Here is a 25,669-nt window from a genome sequence, read left to right on the forward strand (position 1 = left end):
TCTATCAAAACGATCACTGTGATACCCATTAAGATTGTTTTAACGTTAGTTTTAATTATAATTGTACAAATCACTCCCAAGATATTTCACGGCCTTTAAAATAATTCACTTTTCATAAACAGTGCAAAATACATTCTTCTTTCTACCAAGAGACTTAGCAGCCATAAGTCAATCAGTTGGAAGCGCAAAAATAAAGCAATGAACTAGAATATTTTACATCTTTTTAATACAAAAAAAGAGCTCAGAAAACGTAAGAAATAAACTTAAGACAATTATTATTAAACCGGATAAAACCAAATTCAAATCATAATTGTTTTATTCAAAAGTTGTGTTTATCATAAGAAAGTCTCATGAGTAGCACAACATCAACTGAAGCATCCTCATTCGTAAGCGTCTTTACATTTACAGTTCACAAAAATACTTCCTCTACAATATATTATTGGCTTCTTCATAAAATAATTCCAGCCAGATTCGCTTGGTATATTGTTGGTATATGTACATGGATCAATAATTTAATCTGCGTAATTAAATATGAAATCACATGGTTTGTACATATAAACTAGTACTTCTGAAATCATCAATTTTTTTTTCAATACAATATTCATTAGCGCTACATGTACTAAGATCTATACTAGTTTTTCTTTGCTATTCCTTGTTAGTCGCAATTAAAACTTTTAGGTTTCTGTCAGGCAACTCTATGTCGTGCAGATGACAAGGAAGTCCTTTGCAGCTTGATTAAAAATGGCTCACATCAGATGAACTATTCGTCACAGCGTCATTTGGATCCATACTGCTACCAGGATTAAAATAGACAATGGAAATGAAACAAATTGTCAACTAGGACAGACATTACGATTATATATCATACTTCAATTAACTAGATACATTGAATTAAAAACTTGTACTCGTACACAAACTGGAGCCAAGTCGTTCTATAATTCATTCGATTCAACGTTAGGTTTGTGTCGAAATAGCAGTTGTAAGTAATTTACTCAGGGCTCGACGTTGCGACCCCTGGGGTCGCCAATGCGACTTGATTTTATTTAGTGGCGACTAACTTTTCACGCCTGGTCGCCAGGCTGGCCCCCATGATATTTGTGACCTTCTTTGGGAAAACGTACACTAACGATACTCCGTTAAACGGTTAGACCGTTAGCTATCCGTCAGTCATCCGTTAGACAGATCAATAAAAATCGTTAGAGGCGTTTGGCAATTCAGTCTTTAGGCTAGCAACTCATCCGTATCCGTTACATCGTCCGTCGATCTTCTACTGAAATACACTGTTGAAGAAGTTCCAACGGGCAACGGAGACTGTCTTTTAGTGGGTCTGTAACACCATCGCTTTAGAAAAATTATTCTGTAAGAGCTTGTAACCGATGTTTTAAGGCTTCCTTTCGCACGATTTTTGCCCGTTTTACAGTCAAACCAGGTCAAGCGTACCCCCCAAGAACCCATTAATGAATTTATTATTCAAAAGTTGAATCTGTTGCTAGTTGTAGATTTCAGATTGATTTCTGCATTCTTGTATGTGTAATGAGCCGTGAATTCACACGCGAGGCAGTTATGAAATTTCTACCAGCTCCATTTTCCTGAAATTGATGTAAATGTCTTCTAAGAAGCTTAATCCATTCAAAGATTTCCAATCTGACCAAATCCAGAGAAGTTCTCGTAAAATATTCAATGCTCATTACGCATGCAGAAATGCCGCTTTGAATTTGACACCAGTTACGGGAACGGCTAACGGATTCATTTTTCAAATAATCAATTCACTGATAGAATCTTGGGGGGTACGCTTGACTTGGTTAGACTGTAACGTCCGTTCGCATCGTACAGCATCGGTCGAAGAACTCACATACCTGCGGGCGGCGTCCAAAATCTATTAAGGTAAATACTGAAGCGTAAATTTCCTCAACCAGTTCTTCAGGCTTCAGGAAATGAAATACACTTGCAGTTAAACAAATTTTTTGTATTAGAAAAAAACTCATTCGGGCTATGAAAAAACAACTCTGCAAACATTCGCTTTGCCGTTCCATATTTGCATTGATGTTCAGAAATGAACATCGGTGAAACATGATCTATCTCGTTGCCTAGCACGTGATCGAAAGTCTCCTTCACAACAAAGAAACAGATCGTCAGTATTTTCGGGCAAAAGTTGATTTGACTAGAAGTCTGTTCAAGAAGTCTGACTTTAACGATACTTTATTAGAAGTCAATAAAATGCAGCAAAGCTCTCACTTGGGTCGTCACGTAACGCTTTGTCGCGAACAGCTCAAATGTCAACATAAATTTGCATAAAAAAGTAGTTTACAAGAAGCCCGAGATAGACGTTTGTTCTCTTAAGTTTTTATCAGACTAACCTGCAATCGAGTCCGCAATCTAGATACATGTTCGACATAATGGAATTATTGTTAATCGATGCACTAAAATTTATTCCCGGACAAACAAGGGACCTGTTGAAAACTGCGATCGATTTGCCCGATTAATTTTGACGGAAGTCTTAAAAAAGACTTCCGTCGAATCGAATTCATCACTGGTGATTTTCTCTTACAAGTAGACGGACCAACCGTTAGCTGCTAAGAATCAACCGTTAGATCGTCAGAGCAATCCGTTAGAACAAATCGTTAGAGCGTTGGGACAAGCCGTTAGAACGTTAGAAAAGCCGTTAGCTATCTCTTAGTTTAACGGTAACGGAATACAAAAATACGTAAAAATGAATTTTATAACAAGTGTCATTGTAGGGGTTATGTAGCCTGTTTTGTAGAAGGTAACTTATTGAAGATTTTGTGGAGGTTAAAAAGACCTTAAGTACATTGTATGCTATTTTTTCTTGAAGATAATTTTTGGCGACTAGAATACTTGTCCTGGCGACCAAAAATGAAAACTTAGAGGCCAGCTGGCCCCAAGATTTTTTTCTGAAAGTCGAGCCCTGAAGTTGCACCATATTTAGTACCATAGTTGTACAAAGACTACTATTTTGACGTTTTTAATAGTTAACAGGTTTTTTTTGGAAGTTATTCTTTTGTCATTTGCATTTCATGGCCTGTCTGTATAAGCAAATCCCCTGCGGTTCCCGCTCAGACGAGCTCTTTCTATTCTTTCGACTAAGGGCCTGTTTACATGGAGTGGAGGACCCTGGTCTAGTGGGGTTGGTTTCTTTTGTTTTCACGCTCTGGGGGACACAAGACAAAAGAAACTTACCCCACTAGACCGGGGTCCCCCACTCCATGTAAACAGGGTCTACACGCTTCACTGAACGTCTTCATAACTTCCCCTTTTACTTCACTGATCTTCTGAAAACACGCCGAAATTTGGCACCAGAATTTTGCACGCTTTTCAGCATTGTCTAAAACAACTTGCTGGCTAAGCAAATGTCCAAACACTATTTGTCATGGACGATGCATTCTATTCTGCACTATTCTGCTTAACTATGAAAAGCAAGTAACTACCATTGCTTTTTAGGTTTCAAAGTTGGAAACCTACGTTCAAAGAGACTGCCAAATTGAAATTTCAATGGAAAAGAGGCCGTTTTCATAACAGATACAGCCGGCTGTAGCTCACCGTTTTTCCCGGTCGTCGTTCTCTTCTGGGAGCGTGACAGTAGGAGGGGGTGGGGGAGGGGGCGGTGGTGGAACTGGCGATGTTTTGTTTCCATTCAAAGCTGTAGGCGAGATCGTTACTGTTAGTGTACTCGGCTGGTTATCTATGAAAGGCAAATCAGTTAAGTGGATAAGTAACAAAACAGGAATCAAGAAAGAATCATTATACTACCATACCATCTACACAACACTGCAATACATCCCTCCCCTACGTGCTGAAGCAATTTCCCTATTTTAGATTTCTGCAATACATTTTTTTCTCTTGTCCGTGTTTTAGCCCGAACATTCCAAAGGATACGAATAACAGCAGTACTGATAAAAACTACAGAATCCGCACTGCAAGAGTATGGGCTTTTCAAGTTTTTCAACGTTTATTTTTTAATTCTTTCTTTTGGTTTGATCTAGCTTATCGTTCATGTGATCTCCCAACCCGTTACTATTGTAAAGTGTCGTATACAGGCGATGGGTCCAGGTCCCCAACAACTTCATTCCGTTAACTACGTTGACATAGCATCGTATGAGCAGTTCAGTAAGAGTGTGAAGTGTCTTTCTCTTTTTTGTTTTTTTTCTGAGCTGCATTACTGATGTACTGAGCAGTTGTGTTCAGTAGGGTTGGACCTAGAACAGCACGTGACCTAGCCCCTGATTCACTGCACCTTGGAGTTACTGACCTGATATCTCTGGAGTATCTGAAGACGATGTCTGTTCATTTTCAGCTTTGCTATCCACATCAGCGTAGTCTGGTGGAGGTAGGTGCAGAGTATCAGGTCCCGTACTAGAATAACGCTTCAGTGACTTATGGCTTATGCTGGTCTCTAGTGGAGGGCGAGGGTGAACTCCGCCAGCTGGAAGAGTGTGACTTACTGTAGGACTGTGGGAAAGAAGACGCAAAAAACACTTTTTATCTGCAAAAATTGCAATTTTATTGTCAAAATATCAAGTATGTATAAAATTGAAGGCAACTGAAGAAAACTTTTGCCGTTCTCTTTGTAAAGAGCTGCCTCTTGAAGTTTCGTTTCCATTGCCATAACTGTGCCAAAGCGGTTCACAGTGACTATTGCCGGCCAAAATTCAAGGTCCTAATTTCCTCAAAAATAAAGCGCTAACATCATAACGAAACTACTGTAATGTTCTTTGATTGAATAGCCTTTCTCCATTTACCAGTCCAGTTATAGCACACATAATTACACGAAGTGGCCTCTCTCCCAATACAAATCACTGAATTTTCTCAACGAAGGTATTAATTTTTGGCGCCTTTGTTCAATGGAATATACAGGGAAGGGTCTTTTGACAAATACATGAATAAATCCAAGCTGTTTTGAACCAAAGATTTAACTAAGCCTTTCCAAAATCCACGTGCATGATGCTGAAAACTCACCCAGTTGAAACAGCAATGACCTGTTCAGTGTAAGCAGCAGGAAACCAACCAGATCTGATAAACAACATGACGATAGTAGAAATGATTTTCACACAACCTTGTTCCCACTGAAGCGGGAAAGAGAGAGAAAGGAGGGGGAGGGGGGAGGGGGGTCTGGGCTCTCCGGGGGCCCAGTAGTAGGTAACAGAATAATATCATTATTCTCTTTACCCTTCACCGTGATTTTGCTCGTCCACGCTCCATATCTGCTTAGTGTTGGTATTTCTTTGGTGTTCTACAGTTTTAAGTGGTTATTTTGATATCTTATGTCTCCCATGGCCAGTGATATAAGTACATAAACAGCTAGCTCTTTTGAATTTCTTCCTTGAATGAACAGTACATCAGATTATATTGAAAATGACTTTGTTGTTCCAGAGCCGGTTTAATAGCAAGACTATTAGTATACAACATCTTATCTTAAATCATATCTGAGTCAGTGAGGGAGTTGTCGGAGTACAGTTTAAGGGCTAGCAAAACACTGAAATCATTACGTACTTGCTAGTTTTCAAGTTCTCTCCATACTGCCAACCCGACACAACTTCACTGATGGGATGTATCAGATCACCCTGTGTGATAAGATATACAGTATAATTATATAGTAGATATAGTAGAACCTTTTATATCCTGAAGTTCTGTGGACTTGAGGTTGTTTGAAAGGCAGTGTTTTTATGTCACTCTCTGACACTGGACTTGACTTGGTTAAAAATTCAGTGTTTAACTCACTGGGACCATGAATAAGTGTCCACTTATCAAAGTTGTTTGGAGGTTCACCTGTACTTCTAAACAGGGACATCAGCACTCATGCACGTGTGTGCATCACTGTAATATTTCAGTATAAAAATAGTATCTTCACATCTAATTTCAATGATAAAGAATTATGCTGAACATTGTCAGTAGATTCTTTACAGGGTGGTATGATGGGCACATTGCACAATCTGGAGCCCCATCCTGGGTTCAAGTCCCACTCTAGCCTTAAGCTGGATTTATTTGTTTCAATCTTTGGCCACATCAGTTAGGGTTTTAAACCTTGTTACATTTCATTTTGATTATTTTTTTTCATCACTTAAGTGGTTTGCTGTGAACTTGCTGATGAAACAATAAATATACTTCTACTTATAAACAAAGCCTTTACCTTGGCCTTTTTTTTAAGTAATAAAGCTACTACATCATATTTTTGCAAGAATTTTTACTAATCAAAGACACTACCACCTAACTATCAACACACAGCTGTTGCAACAGTTTTACTTACCTCTTTAAAACTAAGTTGTGATGGTTCTACAGCAGTGTGGATAAACTTTGCTCTCAGTTCTACCCTGTAAATTTAATACAGTTGAACAACACATAAGCTACAACACAAATGCAAAGATTTAGTGGTTGCTTATGGATGGTTGTCATTTAGGAGAATCAAACCACAGGGGCCGTCCTTCCAAGAGGAGCTGAGGTCCTGATCCAGTCTACTTTCTCGCAGAGAATTTATTGCATTCAGTTAAGTATATATGTAGTTGCATGTTGTCACCTAAAATAATTTGTATATTGATTGAAGTTCTATGACTCTGACTAGAAAAATTTTGGTGTTTTGGATACGTAGTCTCTTATGGAAGGTGGTCACTTCTGAGAAGTGATCACAAATGGAGGTTTGACTATAAATGCACATTTAGGAAATTGAAAATATGAGGCTGCCATAAACATTTGAAAAAAAATAATTTAACACATAACTCCAGGTTAAAGTATATCATTTTAAAGTGCATGTGTATTGCGAAAACCCTAAGAACCAATAGAAAAAATTAAAGATTTCATAATGCATTACTCAAACACCAGTTAGACTGATTTAAAACAAAGTTGAACTTGACTACACATACTTGTTACTTCTCCCCAAATTTTCCATCTCTGCATTCATGACAGATCCATTAATCTAAAAATGAAATCAAAGCAGTAATTCAACTCGCATTCATACAGGGCAAAGCTTCACTTTGCAGCACATCATAGAGAAGACACCTTATAAGAGCCAGAGGCCAGGGTTTCCCCCCAGATACCACAAATGTGGCCCCCGGCTACTTTCATAGCAAAATAGAAGAAAAATAGAACCAAAAGAAACCCGTAGCTGTTTGATTACCCACCCAAGTGTTGTATTTACCCTGCAACTTGAAATCTTAAGCCTGGTTTTCACTAGTGCATTATAAGCATAAGCACAAGAAAAATGGACAGGTTTATTCTTCTTGTGCTTCTGGTTATGCTGATGTCATAGCTTTGACTTGTGAAAACAGGGTCAACATAAGCACAAGCATAAGCACAAGGCCGTGGGCCAATCCTAGGCCACTTTGACCCAGACCTTATTCGAACATATCAAAAGCAATATGCCAGACAAAGCATCCGCCATCTTGTTAACCATTGGGTTGAGGAGAGCTGGTATCAAGAATTGAGTCAAATGTAGGTATGACCCTATGCTTATGCTTATGCACTAGTGAAAACCAGGCTTTAGTGACATTCTGATCCAGTATTGGCTTTATTATTTTGACTTTCAGAGCATAATGATTTCATATACATACATGTACAGTATGTTCATATTCCAATATCGCAATGCAATTGTTTGGAATCTCAACGCAGATGTTTACCTGGAAATCAGCTGAGTCACCTTTCCTTTTAACATGAGAGAACCACATAGGAACTTTTTCCCTTAGTATCTGGGAATTCTGAAAAATTATTATTCATTAAAAATAATATTAAATTACTGTAGTAAATTACAAAATAAGATGGAATACGTTAGGAAATTGAGTAGTTTTAATTTTCAGTGGACAAAAACCTTGTGCCAGAATAATTTCAAGCATATTGCATTCTTTTTTACACCTTTTGCAGGCTATAAAATTAATGTAACAAGTTATAAGAAATAACTCCAAAGATAAGGTTCTTATGGGAGCCCGAGAAAACAAACTTCAAAAGCGTCACAAATACATGTAAATGAAATCTTACGCATGACAATTTTACCTGTGTTTTCTCAATTCCTATGAAATCTGAACTAAAAAAACTGATAACTACATTTATAAAGTCTTTGAAAAGTGTAAAAAAGATTTGTGATATGGCTTAAAATATTCTGTTACAAGGTTTTTGTCCACTGGAAATTAAAATTACTCAATTTCCTGATGGATTCCATCTTAATAAGTATTTCATAATAAGCAGAATATAGTCCAGTTCACAACATTACAAATGTTTAATTGATTCCATATTCTACCATTGTTGACATACTGAGGCTACAAAAATTATAATTGGCAGTAAAGAACATACAGTGCAAGTGCTTAATATCAAAATGTTCTAGTGTGGCAAGACTGACTGCGTGCCTCCACACTTCAAACAAGAAATACTTACATGTTCACAGAATTCCATAGTACTCTTAGCAACTATACTTGTTCTATCCAACACAAGACAATATCTCTTCTTTTCTTCAGCCATTGCCTGAGTAAAAAAATTAATCAATATTAACCCTTTTGACAATAGATGGGTGTGGGAAAGGTACCTAGTGAAAGTGTGAAGGGAGCTGTAATTGAGCCTGGAAGGCAGAAGTGACGGCAGACGTGACAACCTTGTAAGCTCCACCCAGCAGGCACCATCACTGAAAACCTCAGTGGAGAAATGTGCAGATATTTACCACAAAAACATCCAGAGGAAAATGAGAGCTGGGAAGAAAAGTAGCGAAATCCACTGCACGTGAAAGGAACATTCGGGGAGTGAAATGATTGACCTCAGCGAAAGCGCTGTAAAACTGTAGGCTGCTGTAGGTAATATTAAGGAAACAACACAATTATATACCTTTCTGCAACTTGTAAGCCGAAATTCATGAAGTTCTTTTTGACAAGATGCTACCTGTTCTTCACACTTTAAAACCAAACAAAGAAAGAAAGAAAATAAAAAAGACCAGGAACACGTACATGTAGATATAACATTGAAGTGATTTTAATAAATGTCACCTAATTTTATTATTTTCCTGGACTGTAGTGAGATAAAATGGAAATTAGTTGAGACAAATGAAGAAATTCAAATAAAAATTCAGACAATTCTATTCTCGACTGAGAGCAGATTATTAGTTTTACAATACTCGCAGAGGCTAGCCTACAGGTATGCATGATTACCATTTGATTACAATTCAAAATAAAATACCGTAAAATTCCGAAAATAAGCCCCTCCATGCATAAGCCCCTCCAAATATACGCCCCCCAATCTGGTAACGCAAAAAACCCTCCGTTAAATCACCCCTCCAAATATAAGCCCCCCGGGGACTTGTACTTGGGAAATTGCCCTCAAATACAAAGTAAAACAAAGCAAAAATGGTAAATTTACTCCCAACTATAAGGCTAGCCCAATCAATTTTGAAATGCAAATTTCCTTCCATAGATAAGCCCCTCTGAATATAAGCCCCTCAAAGAGGGCTTTTGAAAAATATAAGCCCTGGGGCTTATTTTCGGAATTTTACGGTACTTTATTGACATCTCTTATTATAGGGTTTTTCAGTGACAATTTGCGCACGCATTATTAGTTTATTTATTTCATTGACGTGTACATTTAGTTCGTTAATTAACGTCTTTAATAATTTTACTTTGCATTATTTTCCTCACTTATACGTGTTGTCCGTGACTGTGCTAACATGGTGGGTGGCTCCTCCTAAAACGTTCTGTAATTATTGGTGTAGGATTTAATGGAGCCAAAACCAATTGTGGAATTGCACGCACTTTAGGCATCCTACTGATGAACAGTTGCGACAAGCAGATATATATTTTTTAGCAACTACTATAATTTGCAGTCTGTCCACTTTGAATTGAAATAAAAGTTAAAATAGTATTTGAATAAAATCTTAGCAGTGAACATCAAAATACTTTATTTTACCTGTTTCTCTTTATCTTCATATTTTTCTGTTGGCTTTTTTCTTTGACTTTTTTTTCTAACCTTCAACAGTTCACCTTTAGCTTTATCCACTGACTACCACAGATAAAAAAGAAAATTAGATAAGAACTGTATATCACCAGGAAACAAAAAGGTAAAAATGTACATGTAACGATAGAAGGTTGAAGTCCGCCAATACAACAACATTAACCTAGTTCAAAGCATACAACATACTAATCTTACAAGGTTCATGTGGTGTGCAATAAAGAACTGGCAGCCCTCAATGAAATCACAGTGTGTTGTATTTTCCCTCTCTTTTAGTCTAAATCCTGTTTTTAACTCGCACTAACAATTTCTCACTCAACAAAAAGACACTCACTCTCACTCTTATCTTACCACATGGTCAAGTCTAAAAATGCCCTAGCTCCCACTCCTACCACAACCTTACCTCCACTTTGGTTTTGTTCTCTTGACCATAATTCTTCTGAAAAGACTTGAATTAAAGGGAAAAAAGCAAAATTAATCTAAATTATATTTTCATTTGCCATTGTCATCTTCATTATTACCATCAGTTAAACCCCATTCACGCGTACAAAAAAATCAGCATAGTACCACTCATTTTTAGCACCATTGCTTGCAATTTTTGGGCTTGGCACTCTCTCTTTATACATTTAATTTTATGCATCAGTACCGAACAAAGTTTGGCACTGGCGCGCCAACTTTTAATTTTGCTGTGGTTGCAACAGAGGCACATACGTTGTTTTTACAAAAATGGTGGTGACTGCTAAATCACCAAAGAAGAATCATGGAATTGCATGGTAAAACAAGGCCAAAGCAATGTTATTAGAATTTATTATAAATTGCCATCACTGCAAATAACCACTTTTGCTTATGTGCTTTTCTTATTTCACCATAACACACATAACTTTGTCGTCAAAAATTTTGAAATAATGACTAGCCTTTCACATTTCACAAACATACATTTTTTTCTACTATGTACCTTAACATATAACACATCTGATTCAGCAAGTCGCTCTAATGGGGTTATTAAGTCATTCTGAAGGTATTTCATCTGGAAGATATTAATTAATAACAGAAAATTCTTAGTTACTTGCAAATAATAAAACACCACTTTAACAGTAGCATTTCCATTTCAATAATGGCTGAAAAAATAAATCATGTGGACTGAGGAATAAGAAAAGTTATGATTATGTGTATGCCATATTTTCTCAATTTAACGCCAAGCCCCAAATTTATAATCATTGGGTCCAAAGGCAAAGTTGTACATCAACCCCTCACACATAAAAAGGCCAGATATACTTCTTCAAAGAAAAAGACCTACAAAACATTTCTATAGTATTTTACATGCAGGCCAAACAAACCACCAAAAATTCAAACAATTAATGCCATGTCGTGTCCACAAGACCAAGTTTTGAGAATTGTGGTAAATAGAATTGATATCAACTAATGTTACTGTCTGAATAAAATTAAAAACATTCAACAAAAACTACTGGTAAACCGGTAATTGTTTAATGCCAGAAGGACTCATCAGAAAAAAAATTTAATTAGCTTTTGCAATTCCTAGAGTTTTAATTGCCAAGGTGAACCCCGGAAATAATCACGTAATCATAGAAGCCTCCAATAAATCTCTTTAGCATCCTTTTCACCCATTTTTTTGGTCAACAAGATTTCGATATGAACCACACTGTGTACATGATCTAATCCTTCCTGACTGATGTGAATAAATTATTATAATGAAGGTCATGAGTACCCCTTCCATTTTAATATAACATTGTGGCAAAAAAATTGTGCTTCTGATATCCACACATCACACAAGCATAAACCATGTACACTGGTCCCGAAGTTTTCTACACTAAAATGACACACCAGCCAACACAATAAATAAAATAAAAGTTAAGCAGCTGAAATAATCTTACAACTGAATGTTTAATGTTTAACATTATTTTCATTTTGGCGAGGTATTGTTAAACCAACACAATTATTATTTTTGTTGCTTACTCTTCTAAGCACTGTATTGGTGTGGTCCCAGAGGTTATAACAACAAATTTCTGTGAATGTAATCTACAGGATATGACCAGCCCAGAAATACAAACATACATTCAACAAACAATTAAACTTTGTATTGTTTAATGTGTCAACAACTTGGTGAACCCCATTTTGGAGTATTGCTTTAATAATACCTTTGATGTATTTAAATAACAATCTCATAAAAGATTCATGTTCAAGACAGGATTACAATGGATTACAATTTAATCTTCTCCGATAATCCTTACTACATTATTGCTCACTTGGCTTGTACAACACAAACAGCAATTATTTTAATCAAACTGTTCACCAGTTACACACAATATGTCCCATTATTAATGAAAAATCTGAGTAAAATTATTCCTTCTTAAAATCAAATCAAATCACAAAAAGGAAAAATACAGAAGTGCTGCTCTTGAGCTTATGTGCAAAAATTTATCAAAAATACTAATTGGAGCTTGGAAAAAAAACATGAAATTCAACTTGTCCTTTAAGGACAAGGTTCACTCATATTTTGCTTGTCCATGGCCATTGTAATTGATGACTTTGCCCATCATGTATGTAAGCAAGAAAATCTTTTTGTCCCTGATGACTAGGCAGGACTTTTTTCAAGCCATAATATTACCTCAGTAAAGACTACGTTTCATACATATTATACTCCTTAGCTTCCACTCAAATGATGAAACATTCTTGACCTCATACACAGACTTAAATGGATTATTTGTTATTTATATTTATCACTTTTGCACACCGATATATGAACTGTCAAAAATATTGTATTTGACATACTTTTGAAGTGATCTATCGAAGGCATAGGGTGAAGAGTCAAGTTGTGGATAAGTTATCTCTTTCCTTCTCACAGTTTCCAAGAACTTGTTCCTGCTACCCTGCGAGCAGAGGTTTCTCTTTTGCATGGGTTTTTAAGCGTTAACAAAGTCACAGCCTGGCTTGTCAGTCGCGTTAACAAACCAACTACGCAACAGGAAAGCCATGCAAAGGACTTCCTAAATGCTAAAAGCCATGCAAGAGAGAAAACTCAGTCTGCTTGCACGGTAGTTTGTTGTATATTTTTAGATTTTAAACAAGGTCTCAGTATCTTGCACACTTCTCCCTGTCATTGTACCCCTGACTCTTCAGTGTAGCCTCTTAACCACTTCACTCATTATTCATACCACATTAACATGTCTTGCTTCCATGTCCTTCCTGACAGATACTAAATCCCTGATTGGATCCCCTACAAACACAAAAATGGAATACAAGACAACAATGTTGCCTGTGTGAGTAGCTAATTTATGAAGTGGTGGCCAAAGCCAACTTCAAACTGTCTGCTGACCCAGGAGACAAGTAGTTTTTAGCTTGAACAATGAAATCCCTTAATCAAAGCCTGACTTGTCCTAAAAAAGGGACAGGTAATCTACCCTGTGCATGCAAAATTGCATGAAAAAAAAATATTGAGAAGTAACTTAGTGCTAAAAATATGGTCGGTATGTCACATAACAAAAAATGCTCCCTGCCTCTGCTCTAGTTAATTAAGGGAGAAAGAGCAAAAATTCTTTCAACACATAGCTGTTGTAATAAGCTATATGCACGTATTTTGGAGGATGCCAGGCTCCAGCGTGCATTGAAAGTGCACAACATAGAAGACCATTACTGCAAAAACTAAATTGCAATATCTAGAGCCACTAGCCTTGCAAAATTCATTTTCCATGATCCTTCAGCTCATTGGTAATAGGTATGACCTTGTCTTTTCATTATTTTCCCCAAACAAATTACCCATGAGTACAATTGAGAGGGCAGTTTAAAAAAAACTTTCATGGGCATGGCCTGAGTAATAATATGCTATATGCAGGAATTCTACAAGAAATTTTTTCAACATTAATTTTTTCCTTCAGTTTATTCAATTATCAAATATCCTTAAATGGATAAAAAATTAAAGATGTACATTTGTTGGTGAATCCTTGCCGCGTAACTAAAGACCATTTGAGATCATTTGCCGTTTAACTAGGCATTGAACACTACTAATATTCACACCGTCAAGAGTACCAAATGAATGTAAGAAACTTCCATATCTGGACCTCTAAAGAAATGGAATTATTCAAAATTTCATTTTAATATCTTAAGGTATTTAAAATTCTTTACAACATATTCTCTGACTTTGACCACATCACATTTTGCAAACTAACTTAAAATTTCCGCTTGAGCACATACCACTACCCTGAAGTAATTATGTCGACAATTCACGTGTATATAAAGTGTTAAATGTGTTAAAATGAATATCGATAAGCAACCACTCAAGCTTTTTCTTTGTAAGAACTGCTGATTGTGTGGAAACAAATGAATAATTAGGCGGACTTTGAAATTGTTTTCGCATTTTATACACATAATTAGCAGCCGAATCTATAAAGTTGACTCGCTTTGTCTTTAACTTTAAGTTCACTACGGATAGATATTCGGATCGTCAACTAAAACTGCGTTACTCAAAATATTTTGAAGCCCTAAAAGCCCCAACCATATGATACATAAGGAAAACTCTTTAACCTTATAATGAGCTTACAATATAATAAACTTCATCCGCAAAAATAGTTTTCTTATATTTGGCTCTGCAAATACAGTGGTTCAAAATATATGCACTTGATCGTGGTTTTCGCACGACTGGCCAAGCGATAAACCGCAGTAACACTTCTGCAATATTCTATAAGCTTCCAAGGTTTTCTATACACACCCCCTGGTCGATCGATGCTTCGGCTGTACATAAATAAACAAATCAAATAACTTTGTAATAGCGATAACATTAAAAGCACAAATCGTTTTAGCGTTATAAACTGCAAGCACAATCTTTTTTTAAATTTTGGCTTACCAAGGCTGTGAGCCGTTCCCTCTGAAGAAAGCGCCTTTTCTGATATTTTGGCGAGAGAATCGTGAAAGGCGCTCGCCGCTTGCCGGACATCTGAAAGAATAGATACCAGTACTGAGAGTGCAAGCTTATCATCTCATTCACTTTCACAAAATGCTCTCCCCATAATAACAATAAACAGCAACTTTATACCTCAAAGTAGTTAATACACTTACTGTGCAATGACTTAAGGTAATTTTTAGCGTTAACAGCGAGTTCTTTCAAAACCGGACACAAGTCGATGATATTCTAGAAACGAGAGAAATGCACACTGTCATCTATGCAACAACTGACACAGGGTTGAATTCTAGAGTTTCAACTCACCTGGTAAGTCGCTAAAGTTATATTATGTAGCTCCTGTCCCGTTTTCGTTTCTAAATCTTTCAGGACATCCATTTTGGTGAGCGATTGCTCGTGTTTTCATGGCAAACTGAGGGCAACGTTTTCAGCTGTGTCTCTGCCCACCGGTTTGATACGGACTCGCTTTGGTGTCAGACGCAGATTTAAGCGGTCAGCAGTGCGAGTCCCGGGGGGGGGGACTCCCATATGAAACAGACGGGGATGCTCGTCGGAAATTTTGAATTTAACCCCTAAAGGAGACCATCTGGGCGTGGCTCAAGCTTTTTGTGACCCCTACAGGAGACCAATCTGGGCGTGGCTTAAACAAATTTTGACCACTAAAAGAGACCTCTTAAAAACACACAAATACGACATGCAATGAGTTTTAATGATATAAAGACATAATCATCGAATGCTTTTATCTAACAGTAGTTTTTAAAAGCATTGTCATAAATCTCAAGTTCTTTGCGGAACCCTAAACGAGACCTTAGCGGCTTAAAATGTTGGCGCTTTGCCCGGAACACCCTAAGCGAGACCAAAATCCAAAATTTACACCCCTAAGCGAGACGACGAGCATCCCCGTCTGTTTCATATGGGAGTCCCCCCCCGGGGTGCGAGTGTCCAATAAGCCTGTTTTCTGTTTGTTTATATGAACCTCAGCGAACGTCAAACAACCGAGATTAAAGTTTTCATGAGGATTTACAGGCTTAGATTATAATAAAACTGACAGCTTGTGATCCGGTAAATGTCGCACGTTCCAGATGAGAACAAAACAAAATGACTAAAATAATCTTCAAAATGGTACCGTCCGGTGACATCACACACATGTCACATGTCATCGGCTTCTCCCCGCGGTAGGACCCCCGGCCAAACCAGGGGGATTTGGGGAAGGATTGAAATAGCCTGTTCCAGGCGTTCAGATGGTAGAGCGCGGGAAAAAAATTCACGAAGAAAACAAAAACGAGGGGAGACTAGAGGGGGAAGGGGGAAGAGAACGCCTGTAAACATTCCCTTACAGGCGTTTTGTCGCTCTCGCCTCCCCTCCCGTTCCCAGCCCCCCGTTTTCTCGGTGTACAACCTAACTCGCTCCCCACTTACCGTAGTCTGCTACACAGCCGTTTTTAGTGGGGAGGAGCATTGCGTGACGACACTAAAAACGGCTGTGTAGCAGACTACACTTACCGCCGCGCTCTACTATCTGAACGCCTGGAACAGGCTAGGATTGAAAAGAGGGTGTGAATGGGGTTAACCGACTAGCGACAAAGGGCGTATAAAAAATACTACCCACTACCGAATAAACGAGAAAAAAATTACTGACTACTGACAGAAAAAAAAATCAACCGTTTACCGTCATGGACCGCCATTATCGATATTTGTTTTCAGAAAGAACAGATCGGAAGAGCATTTTGTATTTTTTCAAGCTTACGAAGTAACCACATTAAAGGTAATTATAGAATTTCCTGTCATCTTCTTACTTTTTAGCCGGAAGAGCGCGGGATCATTTTGCAGAACAATTTCCGGTACTCGAGCCGACGAAACCTCCCGCTGTAATACAGTTTGTAATAGTTCAACCACGTTTCATCGGACGCCACCGTAGCCGGGTTCCGGTCGATTTAAAAAACTTCTGACAAATCAAGTTCTGACAAGTTTTACACGTTATATGGGGTTGAAAGTCTTAAAACTAGGTAAATTTTATAAGAAACATTAATAATTAACATGCATTTTTAATTATTAACTGAGATTTACCGACAACAGACAAAGATCGAAAATTTTCACAAATGTCCAGTGCTGGCCACAAGATCCCTACTTTCCTTTTTCATCCTTAGTTCCACACTTCTCAGAGGTGTGGAAGTGTGGAAAAGTCTGACAAAGTAAGGAAAATGTCACACTTGGCCCACAGGCACTACCCCCTTGTCATTCTTTACTTAGTTCCACACTTCTCAGAGGTGTGGAAGTGTGGAAAAGTCCGACAAAGTAAGGATAATGTCACACTTTTCCCACAGGCACTAACCCCTTGTCATTCTTTACTTAGTTCCACACTTCTCAGAGGTGTGGAAGTGTGGAAAAGTCTGACAAAGTCAGGATAATGTCACATTTTTCCCCTGGTCATACGAAACCACTGTCATTCTTTACTTAGTTCTACACTTCTCAAAGGTGTGGAAGTATGAAATAGTCTGACAGAGTCAGGATATTGTCGCACTTTCCCCCCAGTCAAGAATCCCTTGACATTCTTTCCTTAGTTACACTCCTATCTATGAAATGAGAATAAAGCGCAGTGGGAGTATTTGTCGGTTTTATCCCTGCAACTCGTTTTACATCTTTTTAAATGCTATTTTAAGGACTTTAAGTTTAGACAACAATTCTGTGACTAGAAGATATTAGCCTTGTTTCACTGCCATCTGTTTGAATACCCGACCATAAAAGAAGCCTACGTTTTCTCTGTCACGAAGTCCCCGTCAGTCCTTTATCTTCGTTTATTTATTTATTTATTTATTTTTCAACGGAAACCTCAACAAAGTCACGGGGCTATGGATTTTTATGTTTGAAATTTTTTCATCTTAATGTGCCATATATGAGACGTCTTATTCTGGGTTTTTCTCCTTCCTATAGATCTATTCGGCTGACTCAATGTCGTACTCAATTCAAACCCTTTGGGAATAAAACGTTTTGTTTTAGCAATTTCCATATCGTTTAATTGTGAATGCCACATTATAACGCAAATACAATACACAAAGAATCTTAACCCCGGGAGCTTTCAATTGGGTACAACAGTCAGGTCTCTTAAGATCGTGACAACGCTAAAAATAGGCAGTAAAGAATGCAGAGTATGTGCGTTCTATCTTCTTCGCTTTAAGATCAACTTGATAAAGTTTATAAATGCTCAAATCAATTGTTATTGTTTTATTCCTTCATCAGGTTCATGACCTAAATTGGTCTAAAAATATACAGCATTCTGTATAAAGTAATAATTGTGACTTATCGGCCTAGAGCTGAGCTACCTCCAGATCTGTCTGTGGAAAAGGGGGATCACTGTTTAGGTGCGTGTTATAGGGTCGGCAATATTTATGTTATCTCTACGTCACGTGACAATACTAAAATATTTGCATGGTCCACCCTTCTCTTCGTCTTTAGAGAGTCACCCTTAGGTGAATTCTTTTTCGAGATTTCTTGGCCTCGAGCCGCTCGCCTCCGAGCGTGGTGTTGCGTCTTTTTCATAATTCATGTCCAGCATTTACGAACATAACCTTAGAGAAGAGGAAGAATTCTGAAACAGTGGATATATGGCGTGACAGGCTAACAATTATCAAATTTGAACCCGTACTGATAAGGAAGAAAGCTTGGTTGGAGATCGGATTTCTTAACTTTAAGTTTCTTTCAACAGCTGGCATTGAAACAATTGTTATATCTGCTATTCAAAATAAAAATAGTTCTTAAGGAAAAATGTAAAAAACCATACAGGAATAAAACCAAGTGCTCATAAAGCGCACTGAGCTTCTTGTGACTCAGGGAAAGTGCGACATTAAACTCAACTTGTCAGACTATTCCACACTTCCAGACCTCTGGGAAGTGTAGAACTAAGTAAAGAATGACAAAGGGTTCATGACTGGGGGAAAAGTGCGACAATATCCTTACTTTGTCGTACTATTCCACACTTCCACACCTCTGAGAAGTGTAGAACTAAGTAAAGAATGACAAAGGGTTCATGACTGGAGGAAAGTGCGACAATATCCTTGCTCTGTCAGACTACTCCACACTCCCACCCCTCTGAGAAGTGTGGAACTAAGTAAGAAGTGAAGAAACTCTGGATTTCATGGCCAGGGCTGGACATGCTAAATTTTAACCGACTACCGACAAAGATCGAAAATTTTAACCGACTACCGACAAGGTGACTGAATTTTAACCGACAAGACTGAAAACATTACCGCCAAATGGACCTTTTGTGTCCAACATTTTCAAAGTAGCCATCGCCATTTTTCTTCTCCTCCTTTCCTCACTCTTTCTTTTTCTCGTTTCTTTTTTCTTCGTTAGTGTGCCTGCAGGGAGGAGAAAACACGTTAAAACGCGTTCAACCTTCTTCTAAAAGTATAAAAAAGGGGATTTGGTATATCTAGAACGCATTAAGCCCTTGCTAATTCGTCGCTCTGACTCTTCCCATTTCTGTCGGGTAAGGTCTGTTTTGGAGGATTCGCGTTGAATGCGGACTTGAGCTTTGAAAAATGTTTTCTTGCGCTTTTCTTTGACTGGGAAGTTATAATTTATCTGCAGGTCTTTTTACCTTGCAGTGGTTTCCTGTGGTTTCTTATCTTTGGGTAGACACATTGAATTCTGCAAAGCTACGTGAGACATCAACACGCACGACACTAGTTGAATAACCTGAGATCAGGCCCAATTTCAGCGGTTCTCATACATTCTCTGTAACGGCTACCGCTAAAATTCGTTTCGCCTTGCCCACCGGAATGTAATTTTAAATAAAAGCGAAACGAAAATATAGCCTGATCTCAGGTACCCACAAAAGAGCAGGGTCGTAGCCGTAGCTATAGACAACTGTTTCTTATCTTTGCTCTATCAGAAATTGACTCGGCTAAATAATGGGTAGTTTCGAAAACGAAGCACTCGAAAACGAAGACCAAAGCACGAAGCACCCAAATCTCGAAAACGACAAGCACCCAAAACTCGAAGACGAAGACCCCTAGATCGAAAAGGAAGCACCCAAAACTCGAAAACGAAGAACCCAAAATCTGGAAAACGAAGCACCCAAAACTCGAAAACGAAGCTATCAAAACTCGAAAACGAAGACCCCTAAATCTCGAAAACGAAGCACCCAAAACTCGAAACCTCTGTAGGTTTAATAAGTGCAACTTTACGTCTTATATGACGCAATCCGAATCAGGTGGAGGCAGCGGATGCGTCCGCACCTCTAAAGGTCCACAAAATCCATCCCAAGGTTTTATAACCAACTGTTTCACTGAACGTTTCTTTATAGGATATCCTGTATTAATTTTATTATTAGTCTCGCTATACTTGATACATCTTACCTTAATATGGATTTTTTCGGTACACATACATGTTTATGTAGACTTCAAAACTGTCCGTCAGCAGATTTTGGCGTATTCAAGTGCGCGTGAGCAGTAACTGACAAAAGGTGTGAAACGAGGCTGAAAACGGAGTGTGAGGCTCGCGCGTATTACTCTTACGCCACGCTTTACCGATTTCTTTACTGATTTTAAGAAAAAAAAACCGATTGTTTTGCAGGCTAACATATTGGGTATCTATGACACTGCGTGATCAGATCAGATCAGATCCAGGCAGAATTTGTTCCTGGACCAGGCTCTATGGTGGGGAACAGGAGAATTGGATTCGTTATCGTGCTTGATTCCTGCTGTATTAGCATTGGTCTTGTGTTTATAAAGGACAGACCGGTTTCGAGTTTTTGGGTGCTTCGTTTTCGATCTAGGGTGCTTCGTTTTCGAGATTTAGGGGTCTTCGTTTTCGAGTTTTGGGTGCTTCGTTTTCGAGATAGGGTGCTTTGTTTTCGATTTAGGGTGCTTCGTTTTCGAGTTTTGGGTGCTTCGTTTTCGAGATTTGAGTGCTTCGTGCTTCGGTCTTCGTTTTCGAGTGCTTCGTTTTCGAAACTACCCCAAATAATGCGCTAGCTGAAAGATGTTAGTATTCTCCTTTCTCATCAGTTTTATAAAGTGGGTGGCTAACCGTTAAGGGTTTGTTTCCATAAGTTTCCTCAAAAGTGTCGGGTGTGTATAATTCAGTATTTGGCGTAAAGTAAGAAGTTCCCTGGTATAGTTTGACATGCTCGATGCAGCTCTTAGCGTTACTTGCAGGATTGAAGCTCCTATTAAAGCTACCCTACTCTTGTTGTTTTAAAAATCAGTCTACTGTCACTTGGTCAACAGCGTTGCTTATGATCTTGCATCAGTCTACTCTGAGCCCTTTAATAATAGCGGAGCTCTCGCGCGAGCACCATGGGCAAGAAAATTTGGTAAACATCCAAGCAATTTTCGTTCTGAGAAAATCATGCGGAGTACGTCCATACGTACGTCCACCCCTTCATGTAAGCAGTAAATCGCAGTATAGCTACCCGGACTTTTAGAGATAAAAAACAACAACATCGAAGCTGATTCTTTCTTTCGACTCAATTTAAAAGTCTACATTGGCGTGGATAACAGAGAAAGAGCTAGAGCCAGAGATAAAAAGACAAAGGAGACCAATTTCGTTTGAAGAATAACATGAAAATTTTAGAGCGGCTGTGAGAAAATGAGAAACGGCTAGCGGCCACCAAGGTAAAAAGGAGCGGCAGCGAAAGAAAAGTGAACAGGACCACATACAACATTTCCTCCACAAAACGTGTACCTAGGAAGTTTCTGGAAGTTTCACGTTGTCGTCGTGTAATTAAAACAACGGCAAAGAAATATACAAAAAAGTGTGCTGCACGTGCAAAGTTGTTTGTTTTGCTAAATAGACCTTTTTTTCTTTGCTGTTTTCGTTGCCGTCGCCGCTTGGTTTGCATTACACGATTTTATATTTTGTTTCAGTAAACTATAGATGTTAACGAGAGCTTCGCTTTTAGCCCTGGCTAAGTTATATATTAGAATAACGCAAGTCGACTTGAGACTGGAGAGCGATGATGTTATTATTCCCGCCTCACTTCGCATTTTAATACTACAGTTGCTAACTAGGGACCAACGTTAACATTGCATGGAGCTTAGTTTGTTTTTGTTTTTTGTGGCGAGAAGAGTATAGTACAACCGTTCTGTTGATCGACCTTACCCATTTATTACGTAAGCCGCATCGAGGATCAGAAATACCAATTAGCTGCTTAAAAACCAATCTCAAGGGGTGGATCACGGATCCTAGTCCTTGAAACACATGGATGAAGGTACACATCTTTTTTTGTGTGTGACAGGCTTTCTTCCCGGCTGGCTCTTAAGCACATCGACTATCTAACATACATTGATCGGAAAGAAGGCGTTGATTTGTTTTTAAGAAGCACCCAAGTATTCTTGAGCTTGGCACACTATTGAAAGATCATGATGATGCAAAGATGCGGCAAACTTAGCGAAAAAAACAGATCTATTTTCAAATAACATTGACATTGTCATTCTCAAAAGTCTCACTGAAAAAAAAAATCACTTTTAAAGTTAAGAGTTTTAGAAATGTGTTTCAAAACGCTCGAAATGCAGTCTCAGACGCCCCAGTCCCCCTCTACCCCCACCCCCCCCCCCCCCAACCCCCCGCTAGAGACTTAAGCCTTGGTCCGCCTCTCCGTTGGATCGCACCTCCCCGTAAAATGTCCTGGCTACGGGCCAGTGATTTTGAAGCTTATCGAGCTCCACAAAAAAACTGTCTTTTGACGCCTTTTCACTCAAATGACTGCAAATGTCGATGGGTTGGTTTGCAAAAAATCAGCTAGTTGATGTTCAAAGCAACATTGTCCCCAAAGCGTTTTTCCTGCCTCCAAAGACAGGGAAAAGCGCCCTAAGGGACCTAAGGACGAGGTTGTGTTCGAAGGAAAGGAGTGGGGGAATTCACCAACTTCGCCTGCCTGTGGTCAAATTTCTGGAAGTACAACACCACCCGGCATATTGAAAAGCACAGCGAACACAACCGCAAGGTTATTAAGAAAGCATGAGCTTTAATTACTATTGAGCTTCATAGTTTTCTATTAATCCTTTGAGTGAACACAAACTTACCACGATCTTCTGCCACACGTTTCGATGTGTTTTGGAAAACATGTAAGTCATTTATTCAGATAAAAACGAGACATCTGATGCTCACGGAATTAAACCAGGGTGCAGAGACTAACGTATATCTCAGGAATCAGAGGACCCTTCCATCACTGTTCCATACTGTAAATCTTTTGGTGATGTTACAGTTTTTGTATTATTTTGTTTTGCGAAGTCTTGACTATCATGACATATCTATATGCTGCTTTAATATACTGACTGAAATTTGGCAGTATAACAATGTACAATATTTTACATGGATTCTATACACTGTATTTTTTTATATTAAAATTTAAAACATGCTATATCTAAAAAATGGACGCTGTCCTAAAACATCTACTGACTGATAGATCACCAGCTAAATGATAATAATTTGGTTACCATTGCAGTAATCGAAAGAGGAAATGATCCTCGCAGCTGCAGTTGTCATTTCATATATTTCTATTCATTACAGTAATTACTAATAGTTCTTTATGCATATGTCATTCCACAATGGTTACATCGTTTTTCAGTGAGCAGAAGACAACAAAGGAGACCAAGTGGGAAAAAACAAATGGCCAGACAAATCCCGAGAGGTGTGAATTCATCTTGTAGATTACCCATGTGACATGCTGGGCAATTACCACGGACATAAACATAGGTTGTCGGAGCTGCGATGATTGGAGTAGTTTGGTAGACTGGAGGAGCTCCACCTTGGTAACCTGTTAACAATAACAACAAAATCAACCATAAAATTAAACTGAGAGTGTGCTCGGTGCAGGCTTATAGTTACACAGTCACACCTCCACGTAAGACCACCTCTCGTAAATGACCACCCTTTAATAAGTGTCACCACCTATCCAATACCAGCAGAGACATGTACAATATGCAGGGCACAGGTAACAGGTCACGCGTGCAGGTATAGAGGGTATAGAGGTCAATGCTACAGTAAATAAACAACAATAAAAAAATGTCTACCAGCCCTAATCACAAAAATCCAAAATAGAGTTTTACCTTAAGGGGAACAACAAAATATTACTTGAACTTGTGACCTGTGACCTGTGCTTTGTATATACCTGCCAATCCCAACACCCAAATTTTCCTAGTCAACTTACCAGAGTTGGAACCTGTTGTTAAAGACCAACTCTCGGAAGTGACTCTGACAACTTTTAGGGATAATGGTTTTAGAATTTTACATTGTTTTCACTCTCTTGTAAATGGCCATGTAAGGCATGGCTTGACTCTCTACATTTGCTAAATGTATCACACTTAGAATATGTAATAATAATAATAATTTAATCACTTATATTTTGCAGGTATTCATAAAAATAATCAGATGCGCATTACATTAATAATAAAAGCATGAAAAAAAAAAAAAAAAAAAAACCTACAACCTTATTTACAATAAGCAAAACAATACAAAATTAATATATACACTTCCGCCATCTAAAATATCGATAGGTAACGATTAAAATTCATTCAACGATAAGCAAACTTAAAAAGATACAACTTAAGATTGCTCTCAAAAGTATGCAAGTTTGGAATATCACGAAGCTCATGCAGAAGAGCATTCCATAAATTGGGCACCGCCACCTGGAAGGACCTATCGCCTAGTGTGACCTTAGTTCTAAATGTTGACGATGCTAGCAAAATCCCACCTGACGATCTGAGGTTATATGTGCCTTACGATTTCAAAGAAACTAAGTTCTGACTGTATTTAGGGGCTATACCATGGATAGCCTGAAATGCAAATAACAAAATCTTAAAATGAATGCGCTGCTTTTTGTGAAGAATGTTTAGTGACAAGATGAAAGTAGACATATTCTAACTTGCAGGTTTATGGACCCAAACAATTAACTAATCCCGAATGAACAGATATCAAAATTTTATTTCAGTTTTCAAGTCGCATTAATCATTGTGTAAAGTATATTATTTTTTTATCTTGTTCTTGCATAAACAATAAAGTGGCAAGGGGTGCCTGACAAAACAGCAAAGTGTTGAAAAATAAAAAAGAGTGCAAATAGGAACTTTTCAAGTCTTTAAAAAGACCATCGTCATTCTCATATGATGATGTTCTCATGTCTTAATTTATTCATCCTATGGAGGTCTCGAAACTGAAAATTAAGAGAAAAATAAGTAATGAAATCACAAAGATCCATTCGATTATTAATTTCAAGTGTTTCCCTGGGCACGCTCAACCTTTTGGTCACAGAGCACAAATAATAATTTATTGAATTCACAAGTCACGAGTGACGAAAAATAAAAACAGCTAAATACACGTATCACAAAAATACCCTTTTTTATGACTTTCTGAGATCACATCACATCACATGATGTAAAGGTTTATTAAAATGCATTGACCAACCCTTAGCTAGCCATCATGTGTCCTAAGTACGATACATGTAAGGTGAAATAAGTTAAAAAGCATGCAAAAGCTAGTTACTTGGTACATATGCAGGAGCAGGTTCATTTGTTATGACTACAGGTTGTCCTGCTTGGTAACTCCATTGTCCATCTGTAGGTTTGTATGGAGGTGGGGCTGACATTCTGCTCACTCTGTAAAACACAAAAGTGTCAAATTACAAAATTAACATCATAAGGTAGGAGCTGATATTACAACAGCCAAGGATGGCTGTGGTGTGATCTCATTGCTCCAGTCTTCTCTCCACATATTAACAGGTCTTTGAAGGGGAGAGACCAAGCTCACTGGAAATTTGCAACAAGTTGCAAGGCAAGGAAATACAATGTATACATGAGGTGCATTTGCAACTAAGTGTTAGCTTTTGGGACA

The 25,669-nt window shown here is 38.1% G+C and overlaps 3 protein-coding genes across 5 annotated transcripts in view; all 3 read right to left on the reverse strand.

The window, feature by feature from the left end:
* LOC140942370 (uncharacterized) overlaps positions 1-25,669 on the reverse strand; it is a 333,944-nt gene that overhangs the window by 51,809 nt on the left and 256,466 nt on the right. The gene's annotated exons all lie outside the window — the stretch shown is intronic.
* LOC140942371 (BAR/IMD domain-containing adapter protein 2-like) lies at positions 35-15,340 on the reverse strand. Of its 3 annotated transcripts, none has more exons than XM_073391330.1 (17): positions 15,146-15,340; positions 14,998-15,070; positions 14,786-14,875; positions 13,101-13,162; positions 10,883-10,954; positions 10,331-10,375; positions 9,886-9,978; positions 8,815-8,880; positions 8,374-8,460; positions 7,626-7,703; positions 6,873-6,925; positions 6,263-6,326; positions 5,509-5,579; positions 4,975-5,028; positions 4,268-4,467; positions 3,559-3,700; positions 35-790 (listed from the first exon to the last, which is right to left on the reverse strand). In XM_073391330.1, the coding sequence occupies exons 1-17, from the start codon at positions 15,215-15,217 to the stop codon at positions 736-738; spliced, it is 1,377 nt and encodes a 458-aa protein (XP_073247431.1). In that variant the 5' UTR covers positions 15,218-15,340; the 3' UTR covers positions 35-735. The 3 variants fall into 3 exon arrangements, with proteins under 3 accessions (XP_073247431.1, XP_073247430.1, XP_073247432.1); XM_073391329.1 differs by having other exon boundaries at positions 35-793; XM_073391331.1 differs by lacking the exon at positions 14,998-15,070 and having other exon boundaries at positions 35-793; positions 15,146-15,319.
* Positions 23,371-25,424, reverse strand: LOC140940770 (membrane protein BRI3-like). Its single transcript, XM_073389734.1, has 2 exons — positions 25,322-25,424; positions 23,371-23,600 (listed from the first exon to the last, which is right to left on the reverse strand). The coding sequence occupies exons 1-2, from the start codon at positions 25,422-25,424 to the stop codon at positions 23,371-23,373; spliced, it is 333 nt and encodes a 110-aa protein (XP_073245835.1).

This window comes from Porites lutea, chromosome 6 (assembly GCF_958299795.1).
Source record: "Porites lutea chromosome 6, jaPorLute2.1, whole genome shotgun sequence".
Lineage (NCBI taxonomy): Eukaryota > Metazoa > Cnidaria > Anthozoa > Scleractinia > Poritidae > Porites > Porites lutea.